Below are 23,929 nucleotides of genomic sequence, written 5' to 3' on the forward strand. Positions count from 1 at the left end.
AAATGAGCACAACTCCCTTGTTTTCTGTAGAGCTTTCCTGCTTTTGCCAGCTGAAGATCCATGTTTGAGCTGTCTCACAGGTGCTTGTGATGAGCCACTGATAATCCCACAACCACCTGCTGGGCAGCAGCACCTCAGTCCTAACACAGAGAACTCCCTAGGCAACCCTAATGTGCACCCCAAAACCCAGCTGGGTAGAGATACAAGCAGGTGTAACATTCCTGGTGTACTCAGGAGCACTCACAAGTACTTTAGTCTAAGCATAAACCTTGAATAATACAAAGGATGGCTGATGCCCCCATTAATCTTGCTTCCTCTCCACTTGTTAATTGTTCAGAAAAACACAAGTTCATTTACAGACATTGCTGTTAGGTCTTGTGAAGACATCCAGCTTTTCCAGACAGCAGAAAAACTTGGAAGAGTAAGGAATTATTTCCTGAACTAATAATGCTCCCATTGAAAAGCTTGGAGGGAATGGAAAGCAGAGAGGAGGACACTGCATGGAAGAGAAAACAAGGAAATCCTCACCTAGACACCTCTTTTTAAAAAATATTTATTTGTAGTGTGTATTTCAATTTACCAAAGTCAGTGGTGTTAAGAACAACAAAAAATAATTATACCAAATAACACGAATAGACAAAATGAGTTCTGTGGAGTAAAGGAGATCTGTAAACCCAATCCAGAGCAGGCTGGTAAATCTAAGTATGACACAAGTATGGAGGAAGCAGAGTACACATGGACAGCAATACCTGAACTAAATCCAGAGAAATTAAACAGAGCAGAAGAGTTTCCCCTGCATTTTATGGACTAAGATTTGATTTTCAGTCTAGAGCTCTATCAGAAATATGTGGCACAGTCAAAGTGACACAGCAAAACCAGATGCACAGTGTCAACTCATTGAAGCAGGACACACTTTGTGAAATGGTAAAAAGAAAATGTTAGAGCATCTGTGCTCCTATACACACCTACAGTTGTTCTGCACCTGCACTTTGAGACTCTTTGTACAACAAGATTATAAAAATGTTGAATCTTCATTGCATTGCATTGAATAGACTGAAAATCTTGAAGCACCATGACATAAATTTCTTTAGCAGAAATTGTGCCCCCATGACCTCAGCTTCTTGTTTCTGAGTTTCCATCAGTAAAAAGGGGGAAATTAAATGCACATAACTCCAGGAATGACCAACCTGATGTTAACAGAAGACACTCTGACAGCCCATTCTCACTTCTTTCTGTGCTGTGGGTATTTATTACCAGTGGTTTACATTCAGAATTTTTAGGTCTCATCCCCTTGGTTGTCCATGACAGTAATCCCTGGAAAGGGCCCTCTATGGCTGGCCTGCCTTCCCCCCCTCCCACTGCAATATTACTTAGTTGCTCACTGTGCCCAGACTTCACCTTCAGGATGTTACTTTCTTCCATATTCTTCTGTATTCACCCAAATTTTGCCTCAAAGTTTTACATCTGATTGAATTCATCTACCTTTTGTTCTTCCTCTAAGATCTCAGTTTCACATCAACTTAGAACAACAGTTCTTGCAATTAGGTTGGATAACTGCAGTCCAAAATTCCTCCTAGGCAAGACTCCAATAGAGTTAATTGGCTTCAGTGGGAGACTTGTCCTGAGTAGGAAAGGCAAAGTTTTGGCCTCAAGGAGACTATAAATTCCAGTTTAAAAATCAGTAGTTGTTCAGAGGCTCATTCCTGTGACAACATCATCCTTTGTGTTTCCTTTCCTAGTCATAGGAGGAAAGCTTCTGGCACCAAAATCAAATGATAATACCTTGGCCACCTCCCAAAAGCCCGTTACATCTCGAAGAAAGCACGGCTGTCTCTCCCAGGGGAGTGCAAATCCTCCAAGACGCCGGATTTCCACGTTCTGTTAGGAAAGTGTTTTCACGCAGGCAATAAACGGGCCCCGATAACAACTGTGCCCCTGCCAAACTCTGCAGTTGCTTTACATGCTGCCATCAGTGCTTACACTCCCCATGCTCCCCCCTGCAGTATTTAAGGTGTTCTCATTCGTGCAGAAAGGGCACTGGTGACCAAAGGCTGCCCACAGGGTTCTGCCCACTCAGCCCAAGTGAACTACAAGCACCAGGACAGGGGTCCTTTTCCACCACCACACATCTCCCTTCCTTCTCAGAAGCTGTAGGCCATGCTCCTTCCTCAGTGTAATTCCCTTTGTGGTAAAACATGCACATTTGGGTCCAAAACGGTCAAAATACAAGTAAAAATGTAGACTCTGTACCAAAGCCCTCCTAACAGCTTCTTGTAACTGCATGAAACTGACTTCTTTCTTCATATCTGAGATCCCAAACATTTCCCATTCTTTCAATGCTTCAGTCACTGAATTACATCCCACTTGCCAAGGAAATCTTGGGAAAACAAGTCAGTCCAGTAACGCTTCCCGTAGGTCACCAATTCCTGCTGGAGGGAACGGAGCCGTTCTGACCCGAACGCTGACTGAGGCTGCTCTAGGAGTGGTCCCCTGGCCTCCATCAAACTACTGGATTTAGCTCCCCAGATGATCTCAGCTACTGTAGAACCACATGCAGAGCCTCTCGCCTCCCAAACTTATGACACAAATCCTTTATGACCCTGTGAGCTAATGCAGAGGGAAATGGGACTGGCACCACCCTGTTTACAAGGCCTGGGCTCTCCATGGAGAGCCCCGGGACTGAAAATGCTGCTGCAGCCCCCCTTGTGTTAGAACAGAAGTGCAAATTTAGGGTAGAGGCACTTTGGGTAAGAGGAGCTGCTGCTCACTGGTTACAGCATAAACAGCCCGTGGCTGAAGTCACATACCCCAAGTTTGGGTCCAGCTGATTTTATAAAAGAGCAGAGATGGAAATACAGAGCCTGGTACCAAAGGAACCCACAGCAGTGACAGTGACATCCTGTGCCAGTCCCATGCTCCCCAGTGCCCGGGTACCTGCAGTGAACACTCCAGAACCACAAATCAGAACTTGGTGGCCTTGCTCCAGAAAAGGCAGCATCCAAAGCTGTGAGACAAGGTCACAAGAAGGGAATGGATGAGAGTTGGTTTTAACTCCCTGGTCTGAAGATGAGTGAGGAGCAGAGAGTGTTTTTCCCAATTTTAATTTCCCCTTTCTCTCCCCTCTGCACCTTCTGTTCTAACACTTGACTGAAATGACTGAAATGGCCAAAATGACTGAAAGACATTTGAGAAGCCTGGAGCTCAATGGAGAATTGGGGCTGAGTTTTGCTGTTTTAACAGTGACTTCCTTGACACAATATTTCAGCTATCTATCACTTCAGAGAAAGACTATATTTCTACACTGAAGCCAATCCTTCACAGACAAGTAATTTGAATTCCTCCACGTTCGCTTCCTCTGGCCTCCAGGAAATGAAATATAACTCAGAAAAATACTCATTTTGATGAGGGTTTAAACTGAAAAGTAAAGATAAAATGCCAGTCACTGTACAGCACTATCAAATTTTTCCCACATTGAGTAATTCTGGTTCCTAATGGAGTTCACACTACCTACCTACCACGAAACATCTGTGATTTAAATTGTTTGATGAAATATATCTTATATCAGATTGAAAAACAACATTAGAATCAGCGGGACACTAAATTACTTGACTCTCTTGAGCTTTGCCCTCGTGGAGCACTGTCAGTCAGCGTGTCCAAACATCTTTCCACACACTCCACAACGATTCTGAAAGTGGGTCATTAACACATTTTGTCATGTTATGCAATTTCTCCCTCCCCTCTAAACTGGGCTTTTTTCCAGGTCCAGTAGCCAACAATAAATCAATCACAGTCTCTCACAAGCCTTTTGACTTAAATCCTGTCCTGTAGGTTGGGCTAAAACCAGAGCAGGAATCACTGCAGGAGGTGAGGCAGGACAGGGCTAGTGGTGACTGCTGCTCAGGAGGTGTTTGCTTGACCCACTGCTGTTCTTGGTGCCACTCTTTGTGGACTCCTCTTCAATGTCTGTAAGAGAATCCTCCTCCTCTTCATCACTCCGATCATCTTTCAAGTCCTAGGGAGAAGAAAGCACTGTGAACATATTTTACTGCCCCAGAAACACACCCTGCCCCCAAAATGAAGGCTGACATCCAAGGGGAGATCAATTAACAGCACTTTCATTTTGCAGAACCAAATGTTCTTTCGACAAAACTGCTTCCATGACCTCAGCCCAGCCACTTGACCTCTTCTTGTTCATTTCTGCTTTTCCCTGTAAAGTGTGACTATTAATCCCTGAGTGCTGTGGGATTAATTAACAGCTGTGAAGTGCAGGGAAGATGAAAAGAATATTGTTTAAAAGCTAAATATGATGAATACACTCATCCAAACACAGGAGCTGAGAGGCTGCCTGCTTCTGACAGATGTAAACTAAACAGAGATGAGTTGTGCCAGCATCTCCTGGCACCAACTCTGCTCAAAGACACTTGCTGACCCTAAAATTCTCTTTCCTACTCAGTGGTATACACAGCACCAGCACTGGCACAGGGAGGCTGTGTCTGTACTGCTGTTGTGCATCTTGGGTTTATCACCCTGCTGAGGGAACTGCCTGGGAGGAGAGTGGCTGCTCCAGGAGCAGGGATGGAAGGGGTCAGTGAGGCAGCCTGCCCTCAGGAAAATCCCTCCCCAGCTCCATAGGGACAGCTCCTAGCATTTGGCAATCATGCTTCATCCCAGACAGTCAAAAATGGAAACAGTGAATGTTTCCACCACAGAGAGAAAAGCCATCACAGAGAGAAAAGTCATCACATCTACCCCGTGTTTCAGGGAGAGGTGAGACCATGCTGTGCTGTTTGTCATGGCACATAAAACACACCATTAGTTTCCTATTTCTCAACTCCTGCCATAACCCAAGGCCCTACAATGTGTTCAGAAGTTTGTTTCAAACAATTGAGGCTTCAGCATTAAACCCAAACACCCCTATTTTCCCTTCAGTGCAACAAGCTCACAAGAGCAGCACCTGCCTGGAAGACTTCCACACCAGTGGGTGACCTGCTCCACAGACTCAGGGCAGGATTCTCTAGTGAAAGATGTTGTACATCCAGAAAACACTTCCTTCTTCCTAATTCCTGAGAATAGGCACCACTTTTTGTGTCTTTTTGTACTGCAGGATGGTGGGGCTTCTCCTCATGACAGAGCTCTGCCTCCCAGGCCTGTGCTGGAGCTGGCAGGAATTCAGCACAGACAATCCCCTGCCTGCACAGGCACACAGGGACCACTCCATCATGGATAAATCTGCCCACATGTCATCCCTCTGCACCTCAGCTACACAGGCAGAGGCTGCTGGTTTCTCCCTGTGGTGTGCCAAGGTCAGAGCAGTGACACAGGGAGGAGAAACCAGGGTTGTCCCTGCCCCTCCTGTATCTGCTCTTGGAATGAACTAACAATTCCACTTCCTTAGCGTGCTGCTCTGAGGCCTTTCTTAAGCACCAAATTCATACAGAGAAAATAAATAACAGCCCAGTAATAACTCATCCAATTGCAATCTCATATCCCTTCATATATTACACTCCTAGTAAAAAGTATAGGGCTAGAAAGCAAATTAAAGCCTGAGCTCTGGCTCATCACAAACGATAAACTTCCTGGAGATTTTCTTTTGCTTTTTCCCTAACAACTTACAAAGGGTATCAAAACAAACAAATCTTACTGTAAATACTGTAAAATAAACTTGGCATGCCATCAGTTAGAGAGAAGGCAAGACAGCCTTTCCCACACAATTTATGAGGTTCTGGCTCTTTCAGATCACCTCACTCCCTCCTGGTATTTTTGCCATTTGTATCTGCAGTAAAAGACAAATACTGAGGGGATGGGGGGAAAATTGTTGCTTTTCTGCCACCAGAAATGTTTCAGAAAGAAAAGCAAACTAATCCTAAGCAGTGTCTGATGCCAAATCCACTGCATTCCCTGGAAGTGCTCTCATCTCCCTGGGGCTGCACTGTGGGCAGTGACAGGGAGCAGCACTTTGGGACTCCCTGGGAATAATGTCAGGGAAGTTTGTGGTATTTCATTTGGAGTCCCTCCTTGTGCTGCACACAAGTTGCTGGTGCTCAGGCATGTGCTTAAGAACAGCTGGCACACTGCTCTCCTTTGAATGATGGCCAGTTTGTGATATTGATTCCTGTTTCCTATAGGAATGAGCTGGCATTTCCAGCATGGAACTGGAAACTCAGAGTTGGCTTCCCAGTTTTAATGCTGTCAAGCTGGATGCTCTGATTAAAGGCACTATATGTAGTAATTAAAAAACATGTCATGTTTTTTCCAGCCCACTGTAAATCCTTGCCTTTGAGAGAACATCTTACAGATTTCAAAGCAGCAAAATTTAATGTCTTCATATTCTGAAGTAATCGCTGCAAATTTTCTTAATTCTGAGAAAGAGTGTTACTTCTGAAATCCTGTTATTAATCAGGAAAAAAATGCTGCTAAATTAAATCTAATTTTTATTAGATTTTAATAATAAACTTGCTTCCTGACCAAGAGCCTCTACAAATTCCTGCTTTAGGAGAGTCTGACCATTTTTGTCTGGCTTGTTTAAGTGACAGAACTTGAAATAGCAATAGCTTAATCTGTAACTGGAAATCCAAACAAACCTGTCTTTGCAAACTGTTTAACAGACCATTATAAATATATTAGGATATCCTAAGTGAAGTTTGTGCCTCTTAACTTTGACCTTCTAATAATAACAAAAGTTGTAACATTTGTAGGATTTTCCCCGCTTTAATACCAAGATGTTTTCTCTGAGCCCCTCACATCATATATTATACTCATGTTTTCCAACTCAAAGGCTCTGCTCTGACTGGCCCTGAGCAGCAGCAGATGAATATACTATCAGGAACACAGAGCTGGCAAACTGTAAATACCACAGCTGAGGCCATCATTAATACTCAATGCTTTAGTTTAATGGCATCAACTGCATTTATTATACTTCAGCTGGTTTTGGGTAACAGACAAAATGGATGTGTCCGTTTTCTGTTCTGGATGACTAACCAATTTAATCTTTCTAAATGGATGAATGGTTTCAAGGTTTATGAGAAGCAACACTAATGCTATAAAGTCTGCAAGAGAGCCATTTGTAGTGAAGCCAAAGCTACAAACTTTTATAATCTTTTTTTCCTTTTGTTTAACCCTTCCACCTGCTGCTCAGTCTGCCTCTTTTAGTTAAATGAACCGTATTTGTTAAGGTAGTTTTGGCTTCTTGCATTTCACTGCTGTTAGAACATGTGTCATTGCAGTCATTAGCACCAGATGAACGGTAAAGGACTCTCTAAGCAACTTCATGGAAAAAAAAAAAGAGTTCTTGAAGTTAAGAGATGAACAAAATTCTCTCATAAGCAGAAAAACACTGCTCAAATCTCCATCTAAACTAGCAGAGAATTCACTCCTAATTGTAGAGGTTTGTCTCTCAATAAAGCACTCAGAGATCACTTCCCTCCTGACAAGCCCTTGGCCCTGCACTGTGCTGCAGCTGAGGAGAGCAGCAGAAGGACAGGGCTATGCTGGCAGCTGATGGAAGCTTTGCTGTCCCCTGGGCTGGTGACACCATGGGGACCTCACTGCTGAAGTGGGGCTGGGCAGCCACCACCCTGCCCTCCTGCCCCCTTCCCTGGGAGTGTGGCATCTTTGTCCAGGGCACGCTGAGGTCACACCGGCTCCATTTCTGCCACAGCAGGGTAGCTCAAGGGAAGGTGTAAGAGCAGAGGGAAAGACAGTGCCAGGCAGTATTAAAAGGCAAAAATAAATTGTTGCAATGTGGATTGATCCTACAAACAGAGAGGAAACCTTAGCAATGTGCCTCTGCTTCTCAGAAAGGGAAGGGCCCTTGGTAGCAAATGCCAGTTCACTGCGAGGGTGGGGAGCCTGGCACTGGGTGCCAGAGCAGCTGTGGATGATCTCTGGAAGGGTCCAAAGCCAGGCTGGGCAGGCTTGGAGCAACCTGGGATGTGGAAGGTGTCCCTGCCCATGGCAGGGGTGGGATGGCATGGGATGGGCTTTAAGGTCCTTTCCAACCCAAACCATTCCATGGTTCCATGGTTCCAACTGTGTCCATGTGAGTGGTGGGAGATGGTCCAGGCCTAACTCACCTGGTGGGATCAACACTGACTCCAGGCTTCTCAGCAGCATAAGATTTCAATTTGGCCCCAACTGGACAAGTCTAGAACCAGTTAATTTTTTGGGCTAAGCTTAGTTTACACCCACAGTTAACTGGATTTCACCTACTAAGTACTGATGTATCAAAACAATTCAGAGCTGCTCCCAGAATTTTGTTTTCTGATCTGGTGAAATTTAGATTTCTGGACTTTCAAATACATATTCTTAAGATTAGTTGAAATTTTCTGACTCTTAAATGTATCTTCTATTAAAATCAGAACCTTATACCTTAATTCTACCTTAAAAATATTTTAATTTAAACATCTGCAAACACATTGACTAGATCTTGATTTTTCAATGTAAAGACAGTAAATTCCACAGCACCTGCACATATGGAAACAGCTTGAAATACAAAGATGAAAGCTATTAGTCAGGTCAGCAACCACTGCCTCAAATAAAAGAGATAATAAACAAGAGAGATTATAAAAAGTCAGTCCAAATAGATAGAAGGGGGTACTTTTCTAACAAATATTACTATAAAGTTGATGAATCTCCGAGTTCAACATGTTGAATTCAACATAAATAATTCAACTCAGCTGACATATGACTTAATAAGTCTTTACTTTCCTATTGAGACTAAGCAATATACATTTGGACTCAAGCAAACTCTTCTGTATTTCCAGCCTGGAAGATTTTATTGGAAAATATATTTCCCTTTTCAGCTCATATACACTAGGCAATATAAATAATATTTATCTTCCATGGAAGATGCACAGTTGGACTCTGCTGTCTGCAGTTTTTAAATGAAGATGCAGACTCTCTAATTTAATTGTATTGGACATCTTGTGGCAAAAAGTCCTCTTATATAATCCATCTCTTCTATATAATACCCATTCCCCAAGCTTTCCACTGACAGTTTTCAGAGGGAACTCAAAGAAGACTCGTAAAACACAAATTAAAAGTTCCACTAATTCCACAATTATTGAAAAGAATAGCTTTATAAAACTAGATGTTGCTACTTGAACACGTCCCTGATTTTGACTGACAGGATAAATTCAACCCCAGGAAAACCTGCCTGGTGGTGTCACTCAGCACAGCACACCTGGAACTGGGGCTGAGTGCCCTGAATGCTGTGAAGAACTAAGCCATTGTGTGCAGCTAATCAGGCTCTGTGGCTCTCAGAGGCTGCTGGCTGAGTTACTGAAATGCACTGCCCGAGCCTCGCGCCGGCCTGGGGGCTTTACGATCATGTCCAAAGCCCAGGAGGTACCGAGTGACTCATAATGTCCCACTGCTTTTTGAATTATTCCAATTCTAAATCCACACTTGGCAAAGAAACAAAGAACAATATAATAGGCATTTGATGCTGTTCTCTATAGTGAACTTTTTTTTACCCTAGGACAGAACTTGCTTTAAGCCAAGGAGTTCAGTGGTATGAACTTTTATCAGAACATGCACTTTTACTCCTTAGAAATGCTGTTTTGGCTACAAAACAGCTGATCAGACACTCGTGCTGTTCTCAGTGAGGTATGATACTGCACTCAATTAATGTTTTGAAACAACACAGCTGCTTAGGAGTATCCCTGCAGAAGCCTTGCAGCACTGTGGACTGAGACCACGACACACAAGTGTGTGACAAGCACCTCTGTCCAGCAGGAACATTTCTCTATAACCTTAGAGACCTTTCCATTCTTGTTGAGGTGTATCTAAACTTTATATCCATACTTAAACATCATCCTCATTGTCAGTCACATACATAACAAGTAATGTTTTCTTTTTCCTATATTCATATTGCAATACCTAAAATCCAGCCAGTCCTTGTAACCAACCTCATTGTCAGTCACATACATAAAAAGTAATGTTTTTGGTTTTTTTTTTTCCTATATTCATATTGCAATACCTAAAATCCAGCCAGTCCTTGTAACCACCCTGATATCAAGGCTGGGTGTGGAATCCTTTCAGTGGTACCCAGTGAACAAAGTTTATGCAGTTTCCTTGCTCAGCCAAATGTACAGAGATATATACTGTATACTTCTCTTCCTCCTGGTTACAGAGGGACCCTGGAAATCGTGCTAGGCACAGCCTAAATTACACAAGACAAATCCCAGCCAGAGCTGCTGCACACCCATCCCTGCCAGCTCAGGCTGCTCTGTGCTTCCTGCTGAGGGGAACCTGCAGTCCTGTGCCTCATCAAAACCCACTACAATTCTGTTACAGGACAAACTGCTCCCTTAAAGGATTTCTTCTCTTCTTGCCATGTAATTATGATATGGAGCACTCCTAGGTCCTCCTAGGGAAACATTTTCTTTAAATACAAGACAGAAAAAATTTCTCAATTGATATTAACCTATCATTAACTAGCTTTATTTCAATCTTTTTTAAAATCGATTCACCAGATTGCAGTTCAGTAACTCCCTCTGAAAATATAAGAATTATTCACCTCATAACACAGTCACAATTCAAATATCTACAGAATATATTAAAAATAGTAAATGAAGGCATCAAAAGTTCTGTAAAGGCTTAGGGTTCACTCTGTGAATTGATTTTTGGCAACTGAAAAAATAAATACATATGCACACTATTACACATATATAATTTTTATATAGGTGTATATATAAAACTAGCAAGAAATGGAACATTTCATAAAGATCCTGCTAGAAAATTAAAAGATACAAGCAGTTAAAATGAGAAGCCAGAAAATCTGTCAGCAAATGCCCTTCTGTGAACAGCAAGGTAAAGCATTAATTTTAGAGCAAAAACTTAACCAACATTTGTCTTTCCTCTGAATTAGGAACTTGCACATCAAAAGAACCATTTGGATGGGGGATTTACTAGAAGTGGAGCTGCCTTGTGCCAGGGAACATGCAGAGAGGGGCGGGGTGCTTGTTTGGCCAGATCCATTGCTGGTGAAAATTGCCACAATCCCATTGAGCCGCACTCATTCCTACCAGCTGAGAGCCTGGCCCTGCATCAGCCCAGGCCAGGCAGCCTCAGCATTGCAGGGAGGCTTGGGCTGCTGTTCTTAGAGGCACTGGTCACCTGCAGCTCCTACTGAAGTGAAACTCAGCAGCTTTAGACAGAGCAGGTTTTTATTGCAGAGCTGTTCATGGCTCGGCCAACGTGAGACAGGCAAAGGGAGCATCCACACGCCCAGTGTGCTGGACTCTGGCCTGGGGGCTGAGGCTGCTCCTGACAGTCCTGTGTGTGCACAGCAGGGCTCTGGAAGGGGACTTTGCCCCAGTGCTCCCACCCCAGCATACCTCCACCACCCATCTGTTACAATCAAATGCTCACAGTTTATCTTTTGCAGTTTCTCATTAGTTCATTCCTCCTCAACGGTCATAACAGCCTTTGACCCACGTTTTTGAAGATTTACCTGATTTTTATAGAATGTTCAAGTGAAAAATGTTGTTGAATTATGGACATTCTAAGCAGAGTTTATAAAAAATAATTTTAAAAAACTGCAGCAAAGAACATTGCTGCTGTATTGAAACCTGAGAAGTATATTTTAGTGTGTGGTGTAACAGACAATCCACTAAGCATATAGAACACACCTCCCTGGAAGTCACTGCTCAGCTGCTGACCCCATTCAGAATCTGGAGTAAATGCAAAGATTTAAACAGAAATCTACCTTTTAACTCCCAGTGCCAGGAAAACTGGTTGAGGCCCCAAAGAGTGATCTTGGATTGGCACAGTGGAGAAGAACTGGTGGCTTTTCCTCTTCATAGGCTCTGTTGGTCTGCACACTTTGACAATATCCATGCCTGGGGGCAGCCTTGACTCCAGGGCTCCTCTGCTCCTTGCCTGTCACTGTAAATATCAGCCAGCAAACCCCAAACTCCCCTGTGCTCCTTCTGCCTGCCTCCCACCCTCCTCCCTTGGATCAGTTTGGCAGCATCAAGTGAGACATGTAGCCAGGCTTTGGGTTTAACTCGATTGCTGCAGCAGAGTGGGAAATATGCAGATGAAAGGAAGTCATAACAGGAAGTAATTTCCTTTTACTAGGGCACGAGCCTCCACGCTGCTGACCTGGCTGGCTAACTCCCATCTCCAGGCTGTTCAACAGCTCATGTCCCCAGGGCAATCATTTGAACCAACTGGGAAGGCTCCCAGATTGAGTGGCTTCCATGTCTAAGAGGGAAAGCTTTCATTTGGCCTATTTTGTTCCCCCAGTAAGCCATCCTCATGAGAAAATCTGCTATAAATATTCATCTGTTGAGAACCAACAAATTCAACTTCTCCACAACCTGTTTTCCTCTAAAATGGAGAAAAATCAACCCCTACTAATCTAGTTCAATCTGTTTTATGTTTGTACTAACCCTCTACTGAGAGAGCTCAAACTCCAAAGCAGAACTGGCCCTTCCCAGTCTAGAAGGGAATAACAAAATATCCAGGAAAAGCCTCTTCACAACTTCCCAGTTCCAGTCATGAAAAAGTAACTCACAAAATGATCATTATCCTCTAGAATGTATTGCTGCTTTTAAAACAGCCACTTGGAATTAAGGCAAGTGCACCTCTAGGTCTGTTTCACATGCCTGACAAAACACACAAGAAAACAAAATCTTATGTGCCACTAGGTTAGGAAATAAACCCTATCCTGTGTTTAACTCCTGTAGTATGGCAATTTTCTAAAGGAAATTACTCCTCACTGAATGTGCTAATTCTCATTAAATTTCAATTTGTTTGATGCCAGCAGATCAAGCATTAAAAAAAAAGTAAGAGGAAAAATGCTGCAGTAGAAAAATGATGGCTGGGAACAGCAGAAGTATCATAACAAGCACTTCACAGCTCTCATTTCAACCCAAAATAGTATTTTCTTACAATTTTCAGTTTCCCCTACTCTGTTTTTAGTCATTCTTTGAACACTAACCCTCACTGTTGCCTTGGGAATTTGGGCCAAATAAGGAATGAACAAACCATGGACAAGGATACGCCCAAGCAGTCTTTAAAAAGCTTACCAAGTCCAAAATGCCAAAGGAATATTGAACATGGAGAGGTTTTTAAAGAGTGACAAGTCCAAAGTGCTGATCTACAGCAGTGCAGGGTCTTTTCTGCTTCAGGAAGAGGAAAGAACCACAGTGAATCCAAGGAAACTGCTGCTGACGACTCCTAAATAACAGCAGCCATTAGTGAGCAGCTCACTGCCTTCATTGAAGGTGGTCTGATGGTGGCAAAACAATTACAAGAGAAGGAAAACCTATTCCTGGACACATTACAGTCTGTTAGAAACCTGCCATTACCCTCCACTGATGGACTTTGCATCAGCCCTGAAGTATCTGAGACATGTGGACATCATGCCCGTTTCCTACAACTTACACATTTTTCAAGATTTAAAGCACCATAGTCTCAAAACCTTAACTCAGTGTGTAATGGGTTTAACATATATTTTACATCTTAATTTGCCATAATAATGTGGCTATAAGCTGCTGTCATTCACTCCCTTTTTCTGACCTTGGAAATAAAATGTTTAATCTCCACGGGATTTTCCTGGCGAGATGTTTTAAATCAGTGCATATGTACATACTTCTCTATATGCTTTTTCAATTTTCCTAAAATATTCTCATATGTGCAGACATGATGACTAGACATGTTTCAGTGGTGCTTGAAACTTGATACAAGTGGGTAATTTAACCATGTAATTGAACAATATTACAGAAACACACGGAGTTTCCTAGCAACAAAAGGCCTTGGACATCAAGATGGCAGCCAGCAGCTAACATTGCAATTGCCTGACCTAACTTGAAAAGAAATTACACTGAAGAATGTCCTTCTTCCTCCCAAAGCAGAGCTGGTACATGGCTACAGGTCTGACCTCCAAGGGGTTTGCTTACAGGCCTTACTCATACACAAGGTCACAAATGTCCCATGAGAAAGAAGTGTTCCCTAAATGTCCTATTTTCCAGACTGAAGAATAATGGTTTTGAAAAAAACTCGGAACCCTCAAGTTTACCCCTATGGAAAATAAAAGGCTTCCTAACATGAAGTAGCTGATTACAGCTGAGCTTGTGGATGGAGACCTCCCTGTTTTTAGAGAATTCCCAGAGTGCCAAGGCAGAGGTGGCACAAGTCCCCTGAGCCTGGAGGCCACCAGTGCTGCTCTGTGCCACCAGCCCCTGGGCCAGAGAGTCCCGTGGCTGGGAAAACAGGACACAGAGGGATGGCAGAAGATCATCTCCCTTCCTTTTCCCTCACTTTCATCCATCTCTCACTGCAGTATTTGGGAGGAAGAAAATCACAAGATTTTCAGTCCAAGCTCTTTTGCTGAAGCAACTCAGTTGGCTGAGCAGTCATCCCAGAGGGCTGAGGGCAACTGTCCCCTCTGTTGGTGCAGGGGGGAGGTGACAGCTGAGATGAAGAGCTTCTGACCAGCCACTCTCAATCAAAAGCCATCTTCTCCTCAGGGGCAAGAGGAAAGCACAGAAGAAGCCACCAGGCTCCACTTGAGATTGCAGTGATCCCAAAACTCCAGGACTGAGGCACAAGAGAGCACTGAAAAACTTCCTTACACCCTTCTATGCTCAGAGCTTCCTTCAGTTAAACAACAGAAGCCTCTATTCCCAGTTACACCATGACTTCATTTTTCCATCTGAAGTAGCTAACTGTTGCTTCAAGAAAAATATCAAAAATTGCTAAGTTTTCATTCAGAAAACAGCTAGTCTTGGGCAGAGAAACAAACCCCTTCTAACACCAGAATGATGGTCTACTGGTATTTCCCTAAAATAGCAGCAGCTATTTGTGTGCAGCTTGTCTGTAACAAAGATGTTGGTATAATAAACCCTCCTTGCCAACACCATTCTTTTCAACGTTGCCTTTCCAGCTCTGGAGGCACTGGCTGCTTTCACAGCCAAGTTTGCCACTGCTATGGAAAACAGGCTGCACATGCAAGCCAGCTGAAGTCATCCAGACTGAAAAGGGCCCAGGCTGCTGCTGCTACCACTGTAAAAATGTTATTTGGAAACCATCTTCTCAGAGAGCTGTATAAGGAATCAAAAATCTGTGGTAGGGATGCAGGCTTGGTGCTTTCCCATTTTTTAGCAGTGACGAACACAACAAAGCTCTTATCTCAAAATAAAACATTTCTGCCCCTTACAAAGGCACATCAGCAGGCAGGGCAGAGTGGCCTTATATAGCTGGGCTGGCAATGTCCTGCTCACCACTGCATGTGAGCACCTTCTGGCACTGTGCTCTCAGAACCCAGCCAGTGTGCAGGGCAGGGAGAGCTCTGCCCAGCCTTCCTCTTCCTCAGCTGGGAGGCAGAGGGATGGCTCTCCATTCCTAAGAGGGGTTGTGCACAGGGAACAAGAACAGCACAGAGACAAGGCCAAAATCACAAAAAATACCCCCAAGGAGTAAATCACTTTACACCTAGGCTAGAAATAATGTAGTAATTAGTCAAACAGAGGTAAATGACACACAAGAATTACAAGATTCTCAGTGTCTAAGGGAACATAAAAGCTTCTTTTAGAGGCAGAGCAACACAAACCATTTCCTCCACAGATTTGTCCCTTCTGTGTTGCTGTTTGCTGTCTTACAAGGGCTGAGTTTGTAACTTCCAGGGCAGATGTTGGGTCTCCCTATGATACCCAGCTGTCTGTTTGCATAAGATTTGATGGAATCCAAAAATCCAGTACTTTCAGGATGGTTCCTGTTAGCACTCAAACAACAATTAAATACAGGGAGAAAGGAATATTTCCATTTCCTTAAGATGCTTCACAGCATAAACTGCTTCAGATAAAAGGACAGTCAGTTTAATTAAGTTTTTGTTTCTTGAGCCTCAGAAAAAATATCATTTTTCAACAGCACAACTTGAAATTTCATCTTAACTAGAAAAATAAACTTGTCAATACTTGTGCCAATTCTTAGAGACATTCTCCAGAGTCCTTCCCATAAGTGCTTTTTGATAAATATTTTATCTACCCTGCACCTCACTGCACATTTCATGGCACGAGACCTTGTGAAAATGTCACTACTGCAGGCAATCAAATGAGACATAAACAGCAGTTTTATCCAGAGTTTTTTCCCATGTGAGTTTTCTCTACAAGGTAAAAGCAGATTAGGCAGCACCAGACTTGCACTGTTCCTCTGCTCCAGCTGACTATGACAGTATTTCATTGAGTCATAATATAATACCAGATATGCTTCGTTTGCTTTTTGGGATCCAAAACCAGTGCTCAAGTTTAGGTGACCTCAGATTTAGGCAAATCTGAAGAAATTTAAGTACTGCAGAAAAATTGTAGTCAAAGCTTTCATCACTCGCTTCTCTTTTTTGGTAAATTCCTACAAAGCCCAGTGACAAAATATTGCTTTCACCCAGAACACAGGAATTCCTGAGGAGTTCTGGACCATCTTAGGGCTTCAGGTTCTGGGACAGCTCATTTCTCATTCACTATTGGTACAAAACATCAAAAATCCCTGTTCTAGCTGAAGTCTATATTCCAACCAAGACATTGGGTATGACAATGAGAGGTGCAAAGCACATTTGAACATCTCCATGCTTTGCAGATCCCTATCAGAAATGCTGACTTGAATGCTCAGGACAATAATAAAATTCCAAGTGAATCTATTGGAGGTATTGGCATCTGTTTGATACTTGGTACATCTTTATGAAGAAACAAATTTCTTACCTTTAGGAAAACGAACCTTTTCAAAATCTTGAAAATTAAGTAACCCCAATATAAATGCAAGCCTTGGAGGGTTAATAGCATCCCATTGAATAAAAAATATGCTATGACAGGAGTGGTGGAGTAGTAGGTAGGCTGATATAGTGTGGCACGAAGAATCCTAAAAAATAAAGATCATTGTTATGGTGCAAGATCTCTTCCTTATGCTATTTACACTTATTTCCAATCTCATATTCCAAGCTGATTAATATTAAAAAGCTCTGCAAAGATGGTAGATTAATTAACAAGCCCTGCCTTAACTAGATTCTGCATCTCCCTTGAAATACAGACTTCAGAAGATGAGAAATTCAAGTCAGGCATGGAAGTACTCTAAGTGAGGTTAGAAAAAGTCCCTGTTTTTCAGATCTCCATCTCTGGGTGGTCTAGATACTGTGCAACTCAGAGCTTGCCTATGCCTTTTTTAGTGCAAATTCTCTCTAATATGAAATCCACACTCCAGAGAAAATCCTACAGGCTTTGCAACAGGGCTTTTTGTTAATTAACATATGTTTTGTCCATCTTCAGACTTCACTACTTCTGTATTATTTGGGGCTTTTTGAGTCCCTTTAATCTCATCGTGTTTCACTTCCAAGCTCAAGAACGGAAGAACAAGAAACTCAGTGAAGCAAAATGATTGCAGATCACTTGTACAGTTAATTAAAAAAGCAACAATAAAGTAAAAGACATCAGCATTTCTGAAAGAAAATACTACAGGAAATTAAAGCCTTATGTTGATCAATGTTCAGAACTATTAATTTAACCAGCTTGAGTCTCTAAGGGTTTGTCCATGTGCAGGGAGGGGCAAATTAGAGCTGTGAATGTGAAACACATTAAACACTTTTTAAAAGATAAACATGTTAAGCACCCATGTGGATACTCCAAAGCAGATTAAATCACAGCACTCCAAAGGCATGCAAGTATTTAGCAAGTTAAGATTTATTTGTGCTGACTTCATAAATTAATTGGTTCACCTAAACCTCTCTGAGTGCTCCTCATGTGAGTGAGGTGAGGCACTACCCAAGGACTGGGTAGCAGAAAGAAGGCTCTAAAAAATTAACTACAGTCATGTACTCTGACTTTGCAGCTACAGCAGAAAGGGTGGAATGAAAAGTAAAAGGATTTATCTTAGTTAAGGGGCTCAGTCCCCTTGAAAAAGCAGGGGCTTGTAGCATTTAACTACTATTTACAAACCAAGTTACATAACACGTAAAAGGTTTTATTTATGTTAAAGAGGCTCATTTAAAATTATTTTTACATAATTTTTAAAGAAAATGGCAGTTTTTGTCAATTTTCTCACTAGCAGAATTTTCAAGTCCAGTTCATTCCTTTCCTTTTTCCATCATGAGCAACACTAAACTTTCAGGGGGAGTGGGAATGAAGTAAAAGCCTGGGACTGGATTAAATATTGCTTACCAGAAGGGGAACAGAATCATCCTGGTGATGAAGAATGCAATAGAGAAGATGATGAACAGTATGTTGCAAGTTTTCTCCCAGCGAGCATAATTAAACATTTTGGCTGCCTGCAGTGGATAAAAACCCAAACATTTTATAAATATTCTCTGAAATAAATTCTGATTTCATAAATAAAGACTCATCTTCCACCTAAGCAGGAAGAGTATTTCCTCCCAGTTTGACATGCAAAGCAATCATTTTACTGATACCTAATAAAGCAGCATCAGACCAGATCCTTTGTTTATATTTCTCTTTTTATCTTGAAGGAAAGGACTCTGCATCAAAGGCCTAAAGAACAACTCCCAGACCAGAATATAAAGTGTCATGGAAACACCAAGTGCTCTTTAGAACAGAGATAATTCCTCATTTTTCCACCAGATTGCAAACAGACTGAATTCCAAGAGAAGCTGCTGCTACACCTGCACATTCAGGAGACCCCTTAAACGCAGGTGTTCTGGGACATGCCTGTTACTGAGCCTCCTCAGGGCCTAATTCAGCTCCTGTCTTCTCCCTTTTGAGAGCAGATCCCAGGGCTAGTTTCTGTCCCACTAATAAGGGCAGTAAGTGCTGCTTCTCCCCTGAATGAGCTGTCCAGCTGCCCCTGCTCCATTAGGAACCACCCTGGGCAAAGTTTTCAAGTGGGAGCAAAGCTGAAGGAGCCAAGCCTAAGTTTTAAACAGCAGCTTGATTAACTTCTTTTCTTTTCCTCCTCCTTTTGAGTGGCAGGGCTGGATTAAATTGTTCTGGTAATCAACTCCAGTTTCCATCCAAGTGCTGTCCTACCAGTTGTCAACTCAACTCTTTGTAAGGCCACAGAATTAATTTGACCTAGGAGCAATTCAGGATTAAAAGCAAGCCAGCAAGAAAATTTATTTAATCTGGACCAATCCCAAGTGCACAACCCCACAATTAGTTGTTCTGATAAGTGAGAGTATCAGGAACAGAAATGGACAGTGACACACAACAGCCTGCAAGGGCTGCTCACACTGGCACTGCCACCAAAAGAGGTGATGAAACTGTGCCCTCAAACCTGGTGTTATAAACTCGGGGTAATTCTAGTGAAGGAATACTGTGTTTGTCTTCCAAGAAACCCAGAAGCCACTCTGGTCACAGTGCTCTGTGCAGAGCAGGACACTTCCTAAACACTTCTACTGATTTAGTGCAGGGAAGGGACTTTCCCTTCAGTCCAGGAGAAGAAACTTTTCTTCTGCCAGAAAATACCTGATACAGGCTGCACTTGATATCAGAGGTCTTTTCCAACCTCAGTGATTCTGTGATGCTGGGAACAACCTGGTCTAATTTTATCAGTGAATCAAGAATAACCAGGAAAGCAGCTTTATTTCCAGTCCCTGTTCTGAGGAAATTCTCTACTGCTCCTTTCTCATAATGTATTCTGTAACAAAGTATCAGCTTAAATTACCTAGAAGCACTTTTTCAGCTTACAAGTTACAAATCTGCAAAGCTGTGTCCCTGTGGGGATAGGAAGGGATCGTATGAAACTCGTGGCAGAAGGATTGAAATGTCACTGACACCAAAACCAAAAAACTCAGGACAGAAAAAAAATTAAAAAAAATTTAAAAAACCCAAAACACCAAACAGCTGGATAGCAGAGCTACCTCGAGCCAGAAATCCGCAGTGTCGTGCACGAAGATCACCAGGGTTCCAAGCCGCACGTAATTGCCACACCAAGAGCCGCTCATCAACCCGATGGCTGCCAGGTGATGAACGACGTGAGCCGTGAAATCCTGCAGGGACACAAGCGAACCAAGGTGAAGGCCAGCCCCGGAGGGTGCCAGGCTCGGGCTGATCCAGCCCGGGGCTCCCGGCGGGTGCCAGGCTCGGGCTGATGCTGCCCTGGGCGGGATGCAGGTGCCAGGCTCGGGCTGATGCTGTGCCCGGGAGGGATGCAGGTGCCAGACCCGGACTGATGCTGCCCTGGGCGGGATGCAGGTGCCAGGCTCGGGCTGATCCAGCCCCGGGCTCCCGGCGGGTGCCAGACCCGGGCTGATGCTGCCCTGAGAGGGATGCAGGTGCCAGACCCGGGCTGATGCTGCCCTGGGCGGGATGCAGGTGCCAGGCTCGGGCTGATGCTGCCCTGGGAGGGATGCAGGTGCCAGGCCCGGGCTGATGCTGCCCTGGGCTCCCGGCGGGTGCCAGGCCCGGGCTGATGCTGCCCTGGGAGGGATGCAGGTGCCAGACCCGGGCTGATGCTGTGCCCGGGAGGGATGCAGGTGCCAGGCTCGGGCTGATGCTGCCCTGGGCGGGATGCAGGTGCCAGGCCCGGGCTGATGCTGTGCCCGGGAGGGATGCAGGTGCCAGGCTCGGGCTGATGCTGCCCTGGGAGGGATGCAGGTGCCAGACCCGGGCTGATGCTGCCCCGGGAGGGATGCAGGTGCCAGGCTCGGGCTGATGCTGCCCTCGCGTGGCTCCCGGCGCGGCTGCTCCCTGCGAACGCCTTTGCCCGGCTCCCCGAACTACCGACGGGCACAAGCACTTGCCTTGCGTTTGATGTCAATGCCGAGGGTGAATATGAGAGACCAGTAAAAGCCGATCTCGGCCATGTAGTACCAGTACTGGGATGGCAGCAAGGTCTGTGATGAGGAAAAACACAGTTAACTCTGAGAAGAGGAAAAAGGAAATGTCAAGTGAGACTACATCTTTTTTCCTTTCCTGACTTCTGCTCCTCTGGTGAGTCTTGCTTAAAAAATTAAGCTAAATTAAATTCCTGTCCTGGGCTTCATTAAGAAGGATGTTCTGAGAGCCAAGTATGTTAACCTTTGCTCAGCCCAAACTCTCAATTCCCACAGTTCCTCCCCCACCTCTGGATTTTAACATGTTTTTTCTCCACGTTTCTGTCACAGAACTACATGCAGAATACTTCTGCATTTAATTACAAACAACTGCAAATCAACCCCCTCTGTTTTGATGAACAATTAACATAACAAACTGAAATGCCAGTTATTTATGCTGAAACCCTATGGATCTGCCTAGGGGAGAGCAGAGCTTGGCTGCTCCCTTGGGCCAGTACATTTCCCAGGTGTGCACCAGGAGCTGGGAAAACTCAGCTGGGAGGCAGGATTATTTCTATTCCTGGCCCCTGCCTAGGACAGGAATAAGAAGGCAGTGGGATGGGGCAGAGTATTTCAGTCAGAGTGCCTTGAAGCACCTGGGGCCTGGAGCAGGGCAGGGGCTCTGCACTGGGAGCACTGACAACATCTCCAGTGAGTAACTGGTGTCCGGGGGTGGGTGCTGGAGGGGGAAGTTGCAGCACAGGCAGATCCCAGGGAAATCCTGCAACAGTCGGCAGCACTTCCCGAAAAAAGGCAGGAGGATTTGGTGCCACACCTCCTCAGGTGGTGCCCGTGTGGAGGGAAAAGGCTGCTGTAGATTACCCCTTCCATGGGGAAATACCTGGAATGCCTGGAGGCCAGTGGCCCGATGCCAAAAAGCTCACCTGAAACGGATAACCAACCCACGTCTGCCATATGTCGTAAAACCAGGGTTTCTGGGGAAGACACCTCAGTCAGACACTGCTCAGCTCAGCAACAATTATCACCTTAACCCAACATCTTCACTACTTAAAACCTCTCTAAGTGGAGCAGGCTAAGAAGCTGTAATCTTGATAACTGTTCTCCACCAATTTCTAAAGGCAACTTACATCTCAGATTTATTATATTGTTCCCAGCCTTTTGGCTTCTTTTCAGGACACCTGAAACGTTCCAGTTCACGATTTCATCATCCAAAGCAGTGGGTGTGTGTTTTATTACTGCAATTACTCAAGATATGTTGCCACAGTGATTAAATTTGCTGTGTTTACCAGTCACACAGCGCAGTGGATGAGGATGATAAGCAGTGTTTGGGGAGAAGGCCAGATGAGCAGAGACAGGCCGGGATCTGTTCCGCTGCTCTGGGGAAGCATTAATGACACTCCAGGCAGGGCTCACGGACGCATGAGCACCAATCTCTGTTATTCCCAACTTCTGACTCAGCAGCAACACCTCAATAAATAGCTGTGACCATCAAAAGTCCTGCCAAAAAAGGTTTATGGTGTCCTCTGAGGAAAACATGGCCATGTGATGCATTTGTAGGTGTTAACAAGGCATGTTGTAAAACCATCTGCGTGACTTCTTCAAGCTTGCCTTAACAATACTGATTACTCATAAATTCCTTTATCATAGAAGGTCTAAAGTTGAACTTAAAAATTAAATCTCAGTGCATATTGCAGCCCATCATCCAGATTACATACAGCAAGATCTGATGCCACAGAGCCATTGAAATCACAGTCTTTCAATGGGATTCAAGAAAATCTAGAAGTATTTTGTTAAAAAGAGAGTATCAATCTTTCAAAAAGTTAACTTACATCATACAGAAATATAAATCCAACAATGGAGGATGTCAGATAAAATGAAAATCGCCAGCTGCAAAATTGAAATGAAAAAAATAGGAACAAATCATTATATTTTGTAAAGATCTTGTTCTAAGCCAGAATTACTGCAAGCCATTGTATGTCATGGACAATCTTCACATAAATGTGACCTTACACTCAATGTTGAGGATGGCCACATATTAACTGTATTTGAATTATTAATACTTAAATATTTAAGGTTTGATTCACTGCTAAATAAGGAAATTCTTTTACATTATCATGATTCAGATATTTTAATTGTCATGATAGTAGTAATTTTCCAGCCAGGCATGAACTGATCAAGAGAATGACCACAAAAAGTGTAATAAACCCCCTAAAAATTAATGTTTGAGAACACAAATCTTTTCCTGGGTTCATTCACTTCATCTCTCTCAACACCAATTGCTGCCAACAGGGGAGCCTTATGAATTATTAGCATCTACTGGGTTAGTTTACATCTTGCTACAAGGTCTCAATTAACTACATAACCTCATCTTTGACTAGGTGTGCCAGAATTTAGCCTGATCTAAGCTTTTTGTAGATTAAATGGATATCCAGCAAGGCAGCTAAACCTTCCAGCTTTGCACCATCAGCCTGCTAAGTCAGCAAAGAGAAAAAGCTCTTGAGCATCTCAGTGAACTGTGCTGCTGCTTTTAGGTGTCAGAGCAGGAGATTTGGAGGCAGCAGTCGGCTCCTGATGACTCTCGGGCCGTGTGGGAGGTATTGTCCCCAGGACAGGGTGTGGCTGCAGCCCCAGCCCAAGCATTCCCACTCCCACCTCTACCGGTGATGGAAAACTCCTTCCTTTCCACTCTTCCCCTGGGCAGGAACAAGCCTGACCTTTCCCCTGAGCAGCTCTGCAAGTCCAGTAGGAAACAGTGCAGGACTCCACAGGCAAAGGGAGGATGTGACACAGGGACAGGCACATGGCCCAGACTTGCTGAGAACTTCCAGAATGAGAGTATTCCAGAGGAGAGCAGCACGCAGCTCCCAGACAGCCCAAACCCACTGAGGAGGACAAAGCACCACAACAACAGTGCACCAATGGATTGAGAGATGTAGAAAATGAGATTGGGGTCTTTGGCAAGTGTTAATGAAGTGCCAAATGAGAGAAGAGGAGGAGAACCTGGGTGGTAAAAGCAGCCCCAGCTTTCTGAGCCCCATATCCTATGGAGGCTGATACACCAGAAGAAAGAATGAGATGTTCAAAGGCTGAGACAGTGTTTTATGAGAAAAACAACAAGCAAAAAAGGACGTGGCATGTTGGAGGTGAGACAAAGTGTGTCACAGCTGAGAAAGAAGTCAGGAAAATAATTATAAAATTGCCACTTGA

General features: G+C 43.8%; 1 protein-coding gene across 1 annotated transcript in view; it reads right to left on the reverse strand.

Moving 5' to 3' along the window:
• Positions 1-586: 586 nt before the first annotated feature.
• CERS3 (ceramide synthase 3) overlaps positions 587-23,929 on the reverse strand; it is a 43,399-nt gene continuing 20,056 nt past the window's right edge. The window contains exons 5-11 of the mRNA XM_039723349.1: positions 22,552-22,609; positions 21,646-21,696; positions 20,690-20,782; positions 19,808-19,936; positions 18,153-18,259; positions 16,704-16,860; positions 587-4,012 (exon numbers count right to left, since the gene is read on the reverse strand). Coding sequence (XP_039579283.1) covers positions 3,881-4,012; positions 16,704-16,860; positions 18,153-18,259; positions 19,808-19,936; positions 20,690-20,782; positions 21,646-21,696; positions 22,552-22,609 — 727 coding nt within the window. The 3' untranslated portion in view covers positions 587-3,880. The remainder of the gene's footprint in view (positions 4,013-16,703; positions 16,861-18,152; positions 18,260-19,807; positions 19,937-20,689; positions 20,783-21,645; positions 21,697-22,551; positions 22,610-23,929) is intronic.

This window comes from Passer montanus, unplaced genomic scaffold (assembly GCF_014805655.1).
Source record: "Passer montanus isolate IOZ18808 unplaced genomic scaffold, ASM1480565v1 scaffold5, whole genome shotgun sequence".
Classification (NCBI taxonomy): domain Eukaryota; kingdom Metazoa; phylum Chordata; class Aves; order Passeriformes; family Passeridae; genus Passer; species Passer montanus.